This window comes from Fibroporia radiculosa, assembly GCF_000313525.1.
Source record: "Fibroporia radiculosa TFFH 294 genomic supercontigs, scaffold2040, whole genome shotgun sequence".
Lineage (NCBI taxonomy): Eukaryota > Fungi > Basidiomycota > Agaricomycetes > Polyporales > Fibroporiaceae > Fibroporia > Fibroporia radiculosa.
In genome coordinates this window covers 19,551-33,558 of record NW_012133328.1, presented here as the reverse complement: position 1 = coordinate 33,558, position 14,008 = coordinate 19,551, and the positions used below count along the sequence as shown (strand labels likewise).

At 49.5% G+C, this 14,008-nt stretch overlaps 7 protein-coding genes across 7 annotated transcripts; 4 read left to right on the top strand and 3 right to left on the bottom strand.

Annotated features, from left to right (window-relative positions):
• Positions 1–78: 78 nt before the first annotated feature.
• FIBRA_03446 (uncharacterized protein) lies at positions 79–832 on the bottom strand (the record flags this gene model as incomplete). Its single annotated transcript, XM_012325288.1, has 3 exons — positions 79–214; positions 269–435; positions 494–832. 3 exons carry the CDS (start codon positions 830–832, stop codon positions 79–81), a joined length of 642 nt encoding a protein of 213 aa, XP_012180678.1.
• Positions 833–1,433: 601 nt separating this feature from the next.
• FIBRA_03445 (uncharacterized protein) lies at positions 1,434–2,478 on the top strand (the record flags this gene model as incomplete). Its single annotated transcript, XM_012325287.1, has 6 exons — positions 1,434–1,594; positions 1,659–1,735; positions 1,825–1,886; positions 1,969–2,177; positions 2,233–2,336; positions 2,390–2,478. The coding sequence occupies 6 exons, from the start codon at positions 1,434–1,436 to the stop codon at positions 2,476–2,478; spliced, it is 702 nt and encodes a 233-aa protein (XP_012180677.1).
• Positions 2,479–2,806: 328 nt separating this feature from the next.
• FIBRA_03444 (uncharacterized protein) lies at positions 2,807–4,698 on the bottom strand (the record flags this gene model as incomplete). Its single annotated transcript, XM_012325286.1, has 4 exons — positions 2,807–3,758; positions 3,819–3,958; positions 4,142–4,585; positions 4,633–4,698. The coding sequence occupies 4 exons, from the start codon at positions 4,696–4,698 to the stop codon at positions 2,807–2,809; spliced, it is 1,602 nt and encodes a 533-aa protein (XP_012180676.1).
• A 1,095-nt stretch (positions 4,699–5,793) lies between these two features.
• On the top strand, positions 5,794–7,565 carry FIBRA_03443 (uncharacterized protein; the record flags this gene model as incomplete). Its single annotated transcript, XM_012325285.1, has 6 exons — positions 5,794–6,069; positions 6,123–6,684; positions 6,808–6,998; positions 7,047–7,279; positions 7,331–7,368; positions 7,426–7,565. The coding sequence occupies 6 exons, from the start codon at positions 5,794–5,796 to the stop codon at positions 7,563–7,565; spliced, it is 1,440 nt and encodes a 479-aa protein (XP_012180675.1).
• Positions 7,566–8,731: 1,166 nt separating this feature from the next.
• On the bottom strand, positions 8,732–11,511 carry FIBRA_03442 (uncharacterized protein; the record flags this gene model as incomplete). Its single annotated transcript, XM_012325284.1, has 8 exons — positions 8,732–8,967; positions 9,031–9,202; positions 9,255–9,403; positions 9,456–9,548; positions 9,602–9,891; positions 9,959–10,569; positions 10,640–10,795; positions 10,858–11,511. The coding sequence occupies 8 exons, from the start codon at positions 11,509–11,511 to the stop codon at positions 8,732–8,734; spliced, it is 2,361 nt and encodes a 786-aa protein (XP_012180674.1).
• A 702-nt stretch (positions 11,512–12,213) lies between these two features.
• On the top strand, positions 12,214–12,593 carry FIBRA_03441 (uncharacterized protein; the record flags this gene model as incomplete). The annotated part of the gene is made up of 2 exons (XM_012325283.1): positions 12,214–12,374; positions 12,452–12,593. 2 exons carry the CDS (start codon positions 12,214–12,216, stop codon positions 12,591–12,593), a joined length of 303 nt encoding a protein of 100 aa, XP_012180673.1.
• Positions 12,594–13,002: 409 nt separating this feature from the next.
• Positions 13,003–13,988, top strand: FIBRA_03440 (uncharacterized protein; the record flags this gene model as incomplete). The annotated part of the gene is made up of 5 exons (XM_012325282.1): positions 13,003–13,043; positions 13,091–13,156; positions 13,226–13,719; positions 13,770–13,836; positions 13,907–13,988. 5 exons carry the CDS (start codon positions 13,003–13,005, stop codon positions 13,986–13,988), a joined length of 750 nt encoding a protein of 249 aa, XP_012180672.1.
• Between the last annotated feature and the right edge of the window lie 20 nt (positions 13,989–14,008).

The window sequence follows — 14,008 nt, the reverse complement described above, 5'->3', positions numbered from 1 at the left end:
GTATTCGTGAGAGTCGATATTGACATCACTCAATTAGGAACTACACATAGATAGTACATGGGAAAAGAAAATATGCGACTACAAAGAGTCCCCGGGTCCAGCTTTGCGGTCTTCGACTCTAGGGGCCATATCATATTCCGCAAATCCTTGAGAGGCTTGCACGACATCGTCGGGAGCATCCGGCTCTAGATGTCCTTGTGCATTTCGTCGCGCTCTATGTAAATTCAAGCAGATGAGAGAGATGCATATGACCATGAAAGAGACACACCGGAAGAACGTGTACGATAAGACAACATCATCTAAATTCCGGCATGTAGGATCATCGAGTACGTCTTTGTCAATGAAGAAAAGAAGTGGCATGTCCACCTCCTCTCCTGCGAGCAACTTCTGTTCCTCAAAGCAGAAGCATTCTACTTTTCCAAAGTATGGCGCAATCTACCCCCAAACATTCAAAATGCATTCATTAGAAAGTCCTAGAATCGAACATGAGCACCTTGTCAGGGGTGACATTATATGTTGCAATTCCAATAATGTCTTGCTTTGAGTTGTTCTTGGCTTTGTAAAATGCAAGACTTGTTTCTCCAGGGAGCACACTTACAACCCTCTGCTGGGGAGTGAAAGTCCAGGGAAGTGCATCTGATGTATCTGCATTGAAGTACACTTTGATACGCCTTACGCCCTCGACCGGAACGAGGCGTTCAGCCTCAAATTTGCCCATACCCACCTTCGGTGTCCCAGCGAAACCGGTCGCCGCACAAAACATACGATAGAGAGGTACAGCAGCATATGTTGCACCTACACCAAGGACAATCTTTTTCCGGTGTCTCCTCATTTGAGTACATCGTTGTGAAAGTATTTGACCTCACATACCACGGCGGCAGTGTATAACATGAGACTACGATTCCTCGCTGCAAAAACTTGTTGCCGAGAAGCATGATGTCTTGAAGGATATCCTTTTGATGGAGGGACCTCTGTAGACATCGGTCTCCATGTTGGTCCAATTGATATATGAAGTCGTGTAGCTCTATGTCCGGAGATCCTAGAGATTGACGAAAGCGAGGTTGTACTACGGTAGCATCTGCTCTAGCGGCGAGTAATTCATCTATTCTTAGCTATGATATATTTTCCGAGTAAAAAGACTCACCGCCGCAAATGTGTGCAAGCAGCCCGACCGTAGCATTGCTATTCGGACACTCAGGCTCGTACTAATAGGTGGCCGTTGCCAAAGCCGCGGGCGCCTACTGAGATGAGTTCGCACACTCGCTCGTACGCATTCGGGTTGTTTCTAACCACGATTCCGACGGTGTGTCTGCTCCTCTACCTGCTCCCGTCCGTCTTCACCCTTGGAAGGCTGTTCCTTTGCCTCATATCTGGAACCTCTGATTATCTTCGCTGGCCGTTAGAACACACATTGTTAATCAGTGCGTGAAATAATGTCTGCTCAAGCGTCCACTGCGGCGAACAACAAGCCGTCGACATCCAGTGGCCCTAGCTCTGCAGGAGTTGATGATATAGAAAAGCTCCTCAGTCGGGAAGCTACTGCATTTCAACGGGAGATAGAGGTTGAGCGTATCTTAAAGGCTTTCAAACTCAAGTGCGTCCATTTTTCGTCTCAGCTGCTCCGTTCGAATGTTTGATTCTCTTCTCTTCTCTGAAAGCCCGTATGAAATTTTAGACATAACGGAAGATGCCACGGCTGAGGAAATCAAGAAGAAGTACAGACAGCTCTCGCTCTGTGAGCCCACCCTCTCCGGCATCCCGCTCTCGTGTGCTGTTGTGACATGAATGTATTGATGGCCCATTCGTACGTTGTCTGAATTCCAGTCATCCATCCTGACAAGACGTCCCATGCCCGTGCACCAGATGCCTTTGACCTTCTAAAAAAGGTACGTTGTAATTCATTGCATTCATTTATCTTGCAGAAGTTCTTTTCTCGTCGACACTGTTCTGATTGAATTTGATTATTAGGCGGAAGCTGAGCTCTCCGACAAGGCCAAAAGAGAGGAAGTGGACGCAGTCATCAACCAAGCACGAGCTGTCCTTCTCAAGTCTTTGTCACTTCCTACAACGACGTCCAATGGCGATTCACGCTTGAAGGATTTGACTCCTCCTTGGCGTCAGCAGCTTCTTGCGAAAGCAAAAGAGCTCCTGATTGACGAGGAGGTTAGACGGAGAAAGTGAGCAGCTCGACCTGCCGTCACTTTTACTATAATTAAATATTGTGTTTACTAGGGCCGTCAAGATGAACCTAGCAAACGAAGGTCTTGAGGCGCGCAAGAAAGAGGAAGAAGTCACCGCCAGGAAGCGCAAAGCTGAAGACGATGCGCGTTGGGAAGGTAGACCAAGTCTCTTGGGTCTCTCCGCCGTCCCACTAATTCCATTGTTACAGAAAACCGCGAGCAGCGCGTAGATAGCTGGCGTAACTTTTCCAACACGAAGAACAAGAAGAAGAAGCAAAAGGTCGCAATCTTAGGCTGATGCACTCTGCTTGTCCTAAATCATATTGTAGTTCTTTCACCTGTATTCTGCAGTTTATACCTTTTATACATCCCATGTCTGATATTTCCCTCAGACTGCTGGCTTATAAAGTCGATAATATAACATAAATAGAAGACTCAAATGTGAAGGAACTTTCAGCCAGTATTCGCATTAATTTATGTGATCGGAGACATTATCATCAGATACCAACTCCACGGATATGGGTATCGTTGTATACGTTCACTTGTTGTCTGCCCTTCTATTTCTGTCGTCAAACAAGTATCAGTGTCACCATGGGTATATACATATCCATTTCTGCTCTCGGTTCTCAATCAGATAACTCGATCACATCGTCCTGAGTGGGTGCTGTGCGCCGGCGGACATGGCGTGTCAGCGCGGGTACGTTCTCCTTGTCATCTTCATCTGAATCCTCTATTGTAACAACATCCAGATTGATCCTTGATCCAATTGCCCTACCCCTACTACTTGATCTGAGGCTTGGATCTGCCACCACCGTGGAAGCAGAGCCGGAAGCCGACATACCGGCTGAGCCATGGCTGGTGTAAGTTGACTGCAGGCTCGGTCCCGCCGCAATGCGCTGACTCGAAGCACCTTCCGTCCTTTGTGTAGTTCCTGGATCCGCAGGAATGATACTCGAAGTCGCAGTAAATATGCCTTCCTCATCTGATGGTGCGAGGGCCTCCCGCTCAGCACGGTCTACCTGCGCCAGGAATGCGTCATCCAAAAAGTCATCGTCATCGTAATATAGCTCCGAGCTCGCTGCTTTGGGGCTCGTGGTCGCAGCTGTTCCTCTTCGAGAAGGGCCTTCCCCGATAGAGGTGTCGCCACGCTTTCTGTTTCCAGGTAGCTGCCACAACTCGCCATCTTCCTCGTCACTGTTGGGGACGAAAATCGCTTGCTGTCGATGAGGCGATAAGAGGCGTTCGTTAGCGAGACCAGCAGAGGGATTTACCGTCCTTGACTGAGACTCGAAGAAGCGCGACTGTGTCTCCTGGCGGCCGGTCTGACGCGGAGGGGGATTTGGAGATGGACTGCGCTGAGAACGATCGGGAAGTTTTCGCTTACGAGGCTGACCCACGTCGTCAACATGGGATATTCCTGAGGGGCCAGCGACAGGTACGAGCTCATCTAACTCTCTCAGAGGAGAGCGAACCGACTGCATTGGTAAGCTAACAGAATTTGGTGCAACTTGCCGTTGTTCTTGGGCCATAACTGCTATCTGCTGCTCGGGTTCCTCCTCTGCTGGGTCATCTGGCTTACTGAGTGCGCAATGCGTTGCTGTCAGAAGGGTGGGCATTCTGTACTGTCGTACCACTTACCCGAGACGGAAGCGTAGCCCGCGCGCAAAATCGCGTTCCTGAAAGGCCTCCAGATCGGTAACCTGGTGGCCTTTCATCACAATGCATTTGGGTTCTAGGAATGCAACACCTTTGCGAATGGGCACATTCTTGAGGATCATCTGCCCAAATATAATCACGCGATGAATATCAAATGGCGACTCATTAAACGGTAAGCGATAATGTATTGGCTCATAACGCTGTTGCATGACAGGTTGAATGCACGAATAATTTGCGTGCGCTCGGCGAGCAAAATTAATGCGAGATGACGGCGTGTATGCCGGAAAAGAATATCAGATACTCACTTTGTGCCCGAGCTTCGTCTCACCGAGAACAAGCTCCTCTAGGTGTCGGAATTCGATAGCTTGGAGTATAGTAGATCCATCGCTCAGTTGGAACCTCAGCATGGATCGTGGGTAGGATGGAATCCCTTCTTCATCATCATCTTCGTCCCGAGCCAGCCCCGCCATGTCTTCGCGCTCAAGTCGCGCCTGGTGGACATTCTGAAGGGTAAATGCACTGTGACCTATTTCTGTGATAGAGATGATCTGCACGAGCACATCGCCGCGAATTGTTGTTCTGGGAACATCAGCAATATTCTGAGGAAGCCCTGAGCCCGGAATCATGGAATCTGATAGATCAGATTCCAGTAGTTGTACGTTAACGTGGTGAATGATCTCATCGAGTTGTGTGGCTGGATCGAAATGGTATTGGCTCTCGATCCAGGCGTAGCAGTCACTGAGCCATTCCTACACGGGATGAACGAACGCGTCGAATATCACAGAAGGAAACGCACCGGGTCTATTTGAGGCCGAGGATATTCTCGCTGGAGCCATTGGGTCAATGCGATCGGAGGTGCCATTGCGTCTGATGGTATATCGAGGTCGAAGGAGGATTCAACAAAGACGCGTAAAGCGAGGGTCTATAATTGAAGGGGGTGTAATTCTGAAAGATACAATTTATCAGCTTGGTGGAGAGATAGTGCGGAGCGAGTCAAATTAAGACAGGGCGTAAAGTAGCTTGGTGCAGTTTGGTGAGAGACGCGTGAGCCGTGGCTGCAAGAACGCGTCGCGCTGAGCGCCTACGCGTCTCACGTGTCTCCCAAGGTCCGTGTAACCGCAAGCGCTTCTCATTCTTCTCATCATGTCTTCGACGGCGCGACTTTGACGATACAATGCTCTCGAGACGCAGAGATATTCGGGTCATCATGCAGATGATAGGTAACTCGAGAGCAACGTTTGGAAGCCCGACTCGCTCTGCGTCCAGTGTCCCGCGTGATCTGCCCCGACTGCCTGTCCCCAGCCTGCACCAGACGCTGGAAAAGTATCTTTCATCCCTGGAGCCCTTTCTCAAAGAGGATGAATCGCTTGGAGGAGTTTCGTACGAAGAAAGCTACAACTTGCGTGTCAAATGGGCCAAAGACTTTGAGTCGGGCATAGGCAAGTCTTGTCAGGAACGTCTACTTGGTCAGTCTCATGCTCCCTCTTATCATGTGGTAATGACACTAAACAGCAATGTCGTGCGATACAAGCACTCGATAGAGCTTCCCCAAGTAATTGGTTGGATGATACCATATGGATGAGAAAAGCTTACCATGAATGGCGTGCACCATTGCTCGTAAACTCGAACTGGTGGCTGGCTTTTAACAATGACTCTTCGGTGCCAGATGGCGTCATTCGTGGGCGTGGGCGCCCCCGCAAATCCGGTACTACGGATTGGCAAATTCGCCGGGCTGCCTGGCTGGCGCATCGAGTATTAGAATGGAAGACCCGCTCAGAAAGGTGCACTCTTCACGCATGTACTTGCCGCTGTTTCTAATTTGTTTTCTGGTGATATAGAGACGAGCTCTCCACTAATTTAACACGAGCCGGTTTGTAAACCATCTTGCCAGTTGACGTCACTCATGAGGCCCTTGCCACTTGGGACAGGTATTTGGCTACGAGATACCTCTGCAAAAATGTTCAACATTTCTAGAATACCACAGATACAATGCGATACCCTTTCCCTACCTCCGCCTCCCAATGACTCGGACGCTCGCAAAATCTTGGTTCTTATACACGATTGGTTCTACGCTGTTGAAGTTCTCGATTCGCATCTACAACCATTGTCCGCAGCGGATATTGAACGAAGAATCGCAGATGTTGTGGATGACGTCGAGCTTAGGTTAGCTGCTGGTGAGAAAGCCCCCCCTGTCGGCGTTCTGAGCGCCGATGAACGCGATCTATGGAGCGTAGTACGTTGCTATCAAATAGTGCCCGATCACTTTGAACTCATGTTAATATGAAGAATTTGCATCATCTACTATCTCTTTCCCACACCAATCATGCTATTCTGCGCACAATCAACCACTCTATTTTCGCGCTGAGTCTCGACCACTCTGTCTACGTTCTCCCATCCTCCATCTCTGTGGATGGCCCTTCACATTTGCCTCTACCATCCCCATGCACAGTTCCAGAACTTACCGCTCATTTACATAACGTGCGCTCTGGTCCTGCTCCACGACCCGCACACAATCGCTGGTTTGACAAGCCATTCTCACTCATCGTCGAGCCCAACACACGCGCAGGTGCACTCGGTGAACACTCACCATGCGACGCGCTTGTCCCGAGTATTGTTGCGGAATACGCGGTTGTTCAAGAAATCGATGGAGATGCTTTTGGTGCGCATGCTGACAGCAAGCGGCCCGTGTCTAGGGCGCCTGGCTGGCAACGTCTCGATTGGGTCGTAGACGAGCATATTAGAAATGAATGTATTGCAGCAGAAGACCGAGCAAGGATTCTCGTCGCAGATTCGGACGATGGTATCCTTTGGTTCGACGAGTATGGAGTGGAGTGGATAAAGAATAATGGTCAGTGCTATGTCCCATCATACTCTTTAGCAATTTGTTACGTCGCTGCGACCTCTGAACCCACCTACTTGTGACAGTATATAACGTGTCTGGTGCGAAGTGCTTACTCGTCCTTGCCCTTAGCTCGCTTTTCTCCGGATGCGTTCATCCAAATGGCGCTTCAACTGGCGTGGTATAGGACTCGGAAATGCTTCACTGCGACATATGAGACGGCTCTGACACGTGTATTCAAAAATGGTCGTACCGAAACAATTCGCACGCTTACATCTGATGGTAGGGCGTTCGTCCTCGCTATGTCTGATCCTTGTGGCAGTGTAAGTAATCCGTTATTCCGACATCTTTTTCGGCTAATCAATTACAAGGTTCAAGTGCGACAGTCACTGTTACGTCGTGCCATCCAGACGCATACGAATCTAACTCGTCATGCTACAACTGGACGCGGTATTGACCGACATCTCCTTGGGCTTAAATTGATGTTACGCCCGGAGGAGGGAGAGCGACATGAACTGTTTGATGATGAGCTCTTTACTCGTAGTCAAACATGGAAGCTCAGCACCAGTGGGTTGAGTGCAGGCAACCAGTTCCGTGGTACAGGGTGAGTCTGAGCATGCCCTCTAGTGTTCCAATATCTGATTAAAATTCTAAGGTTTGGTGCATCATATCCTGATGGTTACGGAATTAACTGTATGTGCCTGCATGTTCGAATATTGCAATTGCTGATAGAACATGAAGACCTGGCAGGTGCTGAGATTATTAAGTTTGGGATTGAGTCAAAGGTTTCCAGTCCCTTAACCTCAACTGAGGAATTCAAGTCAGCAATCGTAGAAGCTTTGCATGACATGAAGATCATCTCTGAATCCACTGTTGCATCTCACTTATAGGCAGCCTAACAAAGTGTATCCAAATATTCATGATTTTGGAAATGTGTTATAATTATATGTGTGTCGTAAGCAAATATAAGTTGATCATCTTACTTTCGGCCATTCATTTCATGATGTCTACGGTTCGCCCATGGATGCGATATCGATATTTCAAGCCTCGATCATCCTGCATGGATATCTCGAGTTGAATAAGCTGACTAGTGACCGATTGGCCGTTTGAGACAAAAACTAACTTACAACAGATTTCTGAATCCTGGACCGACATGTCCTGTGGAATTCACCATCGCTTTTTTGTCGCTGACTGTCCGCCAGCAAACATCGTGACCGGTCATTGGTGCTTCAATGCGAGCCGCTGATCACCTCACGCTCACTGCGCGATGAACTCCAAATACTGAGGTGTAAGCGGCTATGTTAAACGACCAGGCTGATCACTGGAAGAACACTCGCAATACTGCCAAGATCTTTTGCGCTGATACGTTTCATGCTGTATGTGGGACGTACTACCATCTTAGGACATAGCCCGGAAATCCGCTACGACGTTCTCCTCGTGGACGGAGACGTGACAACCCACTGTGAACGAGATGGCGGCGAGTGGTAAGTGCTCCTCTCGGGCTGAGCGACACTCGGGATGTCAACGCCGTTGGCATTGCGCAGGCCGGGGTCGTAAACAAGCAGGCGAGCGCGGCGAGATCGAACGCATGCAGCGTGCAGCCCGTGTTGCCCAGGATGTTGTCCTCGAGGATCTAACGCCCGGTCTTTGCCTTCCCAGACTCACTTTTATTGTGAAACTGGACGAACAGCGCTCTCGTCAAAGTTGCGATAGCCAGGGCGATGAGATGATCCCATGGTGAATATTACAGGCGAGAGTCCGACCTTTGCGAGCTCAGTCTCGAGAAAATCCGTCATGAGTTGACAGCATCGACTCCAAGAAGCCTTGCACTCGAATCTCGGGCTGGCCGTCCTCAACTGAATTCCGGAACATACGGGATTCTTGAATCAACATGGTGGGAGACATAGCGAGCCGCAATGGTGTAGTTGCAATTGAACTCCCTCGGCATCGTTGTGACGAAGTCGTGATAGCTCAAGATCAAATCTGTATATGCAAGGTCGCACGTCTATAACAGCTAAAGCTACAACAATACACCCAGTATCCTAATACGATAAAGTTAAAACCTGCCTGACAATAGGTCCCTCCAGGGCACCCAGCTATTGGCACCCCACTCGGTGGCGAGCTTGCCCATAAGTGTCGATGAAGCTTTCCCTTGCAGGAACGCACGACTGCTGCATATTATCATACCTGTCTTGCAGCGCGAGAGCATGACGTTGGTTCGGCGGACATTTGAGAGGAAACCAATCTTTTCAGACCGAACAACCGAAACGATAATATATTCTTCCTCGTTACCTAGGAGATCATAGATCATTTTATCAGCATTGCTATTGTAGTCGAATGTTTGAAGTGAAATACCTTGGAACGAGTCTACGTTGAAACACTTGTTCTCCCAAGGAATACCCACAGCTCGCAATCGATTCTCCAGTAAATTGCGTTGAGCATCATAAGGAGTAATGATCCGAAAGGCCTTGCTCTGTTTATGTAGCTTTGTTGCGATGAACTCGATGGCATGGGCTTCTGCATCGTTCTTTAAAATATGAGTGCGGGGGGGTAAATGGAATTCAAAACAATACACTCACAACCCAGCTATTTCCGGATCTCCTCTCCTTGCCATGCTTGACGTCGACAAAACGGCACGAGAGGCGCGAGTTGACAGAATGCTCCGTGTTCAAGCGACCCCCGTACACATGAGCTGAGATGAATTTGCCAATCGGTACTGGCATACGATCTGCATCATGCTCAGACGATGTGCAAAACAGACCAGAGAAGGGCGTGCTTACATTGAGTATCTAGAAATACAGCTTCTTGTCGAAGGTGAGGGAGCTCAAAAACGCTGCAAAGATTGCGAAGGTCATCTTGGCCGTAAGGCGCGACTTCAAAGAACTATGATTACTTCGAAAACGGGCAGAATGCATGAGAAACGTACGCTGCTTGTCATCTCCTATGAAAACCAGCTTACGCAGATTCTGCCCAAACTTGTACAAGAGCGGTAGGTAGTCGCCCAACTCGATCTGACTAGCTTCGTCGACGATAACCGTAGTGACAGGGACAAGCCGAGTGAGCCCCGTTGATCCAAGCCGCGGATGCGACAGCATGCTGATTGTGCATAGAATAACTCGTGAATCGAGTAACAAACGAGACATGCCAACTGCGTTCGGAGCGAAATCATCAGAGCGAATGACATTTCTCTCAATATCTTCGTACAAATGTTCGTGCCTGCGTTTGAGTGGCATTCATTGATAACTACACAAACTCAGAAGGATGATTAACGAGAACGCCTCACCATTCGAAGTGAAAATCTTTTGAGACAAGGACTTTGAATTCCCAGAAACCAACACTGCCAAGTTTCTCCGCTATATTCTTCACCGCGACATTGGATTGGGCGATCAACCAGACTCCGTGATCAGACTTGCTAGCAGCTATGATACTTGTAACAGAAGCCGCGATAACGGTAGTCTTACCCGTCCCAGGGGGTCCATGAATAAGACAAATTTGATCGTTACTCTCCGTGGACAGTATCCGACGAACTGCGACGGTCTGTGTCCCATTTAGAGGACGAGAGGGAAAGCAGATGTCAGGAACATCGAGATTTGATTTGGCGGAGTCTTTCTTCTTGCAAGACATACGGGAGGTTTCGGTATTGAACATCTTCCGGACTACCGGTACTTCGAACAGCTTGATCCTGCATTGTAACACAGCGAGTATGGCCTCTGTTCGCTCGAGCTCTGCATAAGTAGGATCTTCCCTGCCAATAGTATAAACAGAGCAAATTTTGGCGTTGGTCGAAACGTTCTGATGCACCGAAATCCTCGCAGATTTCCCTTCGGCATGAACGGTACGTCCACTGGCAGATATTGGCGCAGATCCTTTATTTGAAATCTCAACCAGTACCTTCTAAATGCAGGCACCGAAAAGATGAGTTCAAGAATCGGCAGCAGAGCCGTGGGTAACATGCCTGGTTCACGGATTTACGGAGACGGGTCTTGAAACGAGTCAAATTGACATTAAGTACGCCATTGGTACGACTAAACTCGGCGGAAACGTCGTTCTTTACTTTCGTAGGCTTCAGTGCGCGGAGGCGATCTGCATCGCGAATGGATTTGACACAAATAGCCAGGTGCTGGAGCACATTGATCGTCCTGAGAGCAGCACCAGGTGCACAAAACGAGAAACAAAACGGACCTTCGCATTAAATGTATGCGTATCAATGGGGGATATGGCCAATAATTGTTTTTGCAAATGCTTGATATGACTAACTTGGCAAGATGCCCATGCCCGCTCACATACATTACGCAAATGAGACGCATCCGCTGATTCGGCGAGGAAGATGTCCGATGCCCGTTCTGAATGGAGTAGATTCTCTCCACCGAGAACCTTGTACAAATCGTTGTTTGTCTGGCGATTGCTAGAGAGAATGGACCATAGCTCGATTATTTGAGTCGCGGTCAATCCAAAGTCGAGTTGCAAAGCTGCAACAAGACGAGGGGCATCAAGCACCATCTTCCGAAAGCCTGGACGGCAAAGAAAGCCTCTGTGAAGGATATCACGCCCTTGGACCTTTCCTTGGCCTCCCTTCTTTGACTTCGCCTTAGCGTTCGAGCCAGGCTTCGGCATTTGGACAAACACGCCACGGGAAGGAGTGGCGAATGCAATGGATGTAAGGATCCCCTTGGAGCCATACGCAGCGGCAACGCCGAATGTATCACCGACGGCAGTCTGGAGAAAGGTGTCCACAAAGTCTTCAGATAATTCTGCCTCGTTGAGCTGTACAAAATCTACAGGTGGATGTGGTGCTTTGTAGATAGTCTGTTTGAGCCGGAACGTGCGATCTTGCATGATGAGGGGAGGTACGAAGGGGCGAGGGGATTAAACCCGAGCAACCCGACCAATAGTCTTAAATGGGTGGCGAGAGACAAAACCAGAAAGGCATGCGGAAACCATCCGTGAATCCGCCGGAGAAGGCATTGGCCAAGACACCCTCACGTTCCTCGAAGCTGTGGTCAGCAATGACAAAGCGCACCTCCGGCGTAGGCATGGAAGGTAACGAGAGGGCATCGGTGGACGAGAGTCAGCGTGAGAGGGAAAGCGACCTGAAAAGGCAGGTTGTTACGCGAGGCTGTCCTAGGGTTCTGTCAAACGGATATTATGTGGACCCACAGGAACCTCGAGGCGATGGTGTAGTCTGGTCTGGACGCTATCCATCGCGAACCCGCGCGCGTACACTTGGACCGTCAGATTATTATTGTGTACTATAGAGTAGGTCTCATGATTCTGGAGAGGGGTCAACATGATTCCGAAGGGATGGCTCTGAGCGAGCAGTGCCGCCGACCGGAGAGTGGCGTACATAGCACACCACTCGCCCGGGCCCGAGGACCTACAGTACAGTCACGCCGAGTCGGTATGTGTCACAACAGTGTCACAGCCTCCGACAGCCTCCGAGTCGACTGAAGCCTCAAGGCCTCACGATCGGCCAGCTTCTACACAAGTCCACCCTCCATCCTTGAACCTCGCCCATACCGCACTGTTACCTGCGCTGATATGGCCACTCCACTCATCATTGGTGTTGGTGCACTAGCTGCTGCTGTCGCTGGCAGGCAGCTTCTACGTAGAGCTGGTCAGGGTGCCGCAGAACAATGGGCCAAAGGCGGATTCAAGGCAAAGATGGATCATAAAGAAGCCGTCGCAATCCTTGGCCTGAAGTACGCCCTTGAATTCTATCACATCTTCTCTCTCATTCTCAGTCTCCTGTTTCCCCGTTGCTGGGCGCCATCTACAGAGACGGCCCTCAGCTGAAAAGCAAGCTGAAGGATGCGCACCGTCAAATCATGCTTTCCAATCATCCGGACCGTGGAGGCTCGCCCTATCTTGCAAGTAAAATCAATGAGGCCAAGGACCTGTTAGACAAGGAGAAGCGATAATGACAGGCGGTGCATGCTGTGTATGTTACTCGGCTTTCGAATACAGCCCAGGACTGACCCATTGGCAGCTTGACCACGCTGTATCTATGAGCCTTACTATAGCATACCCTATTAATGCCAGCACTATTCACATGCGCACGTCAACTTGGTCCAGTAATTCACGGTATGCCGGTGGGTGTGTTGAGTGCATCACTCTTCTCATCACCGTCCCCCGTTAAAATTGTCAAACGGCAACTACTCTGGAGTACATCTAGGTTCTCACGTCGCTGGCATGTATCACTTAGACCTTAGGCCTGGGCGATGGCGTCTTGTATTTAAACCCACAGACTTGCCGCAGACTAACATAATGCCAGCTGAGGTCTCATTTAGTAATGCTGACTAAGCCTTTACCACTTTTCATCCGTCCTTCATGACTGAGCTCCCGCCATCCAAGCTCGGAACGAAGAACCAGTGAGCTTTCTGCGTATTCGCTTAGATGCCAATTCAAGACTCTGCAGCTGGGACGATGTGTACTCGTCAGAACTAACGAACTTCGAAGAGATAGGCGATGAGGGCGAGATATGGTGCGCATCACCTCGCGATTGTTGTCCTCGCATATTGACTTGTACATTCTTGTATGGTCTACAATGCAGGTTCGGCGAGGATAGTGTGGAAAAGATGGTTGATTGGGCCCTGGAACACATGCCACCTGACATGAGCAATGCCCCACATATTCTGGAGGTGGGTGCCGGTAACGGCAACCTGCTATTTGCATTACACGACGCGGGATATGCGGCCGACAGATTATGCGGTGTAGATTACAGCACGGATGCAGTGAGGCTCGCTCGCGCGATCGCGCAGTCGCACAGCCATAAAGGCGACGAAGACGGTGACCACGCGACAAGGAAGGCCAAGGATGCTATCACCTTCGTTACTCGTGATTTCCTGCGTGATGATGTTCCACCTTTGGGCAGTATGACCGTACTACAAGTCGGGTCGAGCGCTGTTTGGGATCTAGTTTTGGACAAGGGCACGTTCGACGCCATGGCGCTAGCTGGAAAGGACGACAATGGCATTTCACTCGCAGACAGCTACCCGCATCGGGTGGCGACAGTCGTTAGACCTGGAGGTTTCTTTTTGATAACGTGTGCGTTATACAGACCTCTCGCGGAGTCACAGTGGATTGACATCAGATAGCTTGTAACTTCACTCTCGAAGAGCTGAAGACAAAGTTTAGCACACCCGAGACGGGATTAGAATATCAGTATGTCGAACCAGTACGCCGCCTGTATGTAATTCATTGATCTGATATTGCCACCTTTCCTTTCCTTCAGCTCTCGTATACCGTTCCCAAGTTTCTCGTTCGGTGGCAAGAGCGGCAATGTGTATTCCAGCGTAGCTTTTAAGCGCACATAACACAATTCATCTGAATGGCA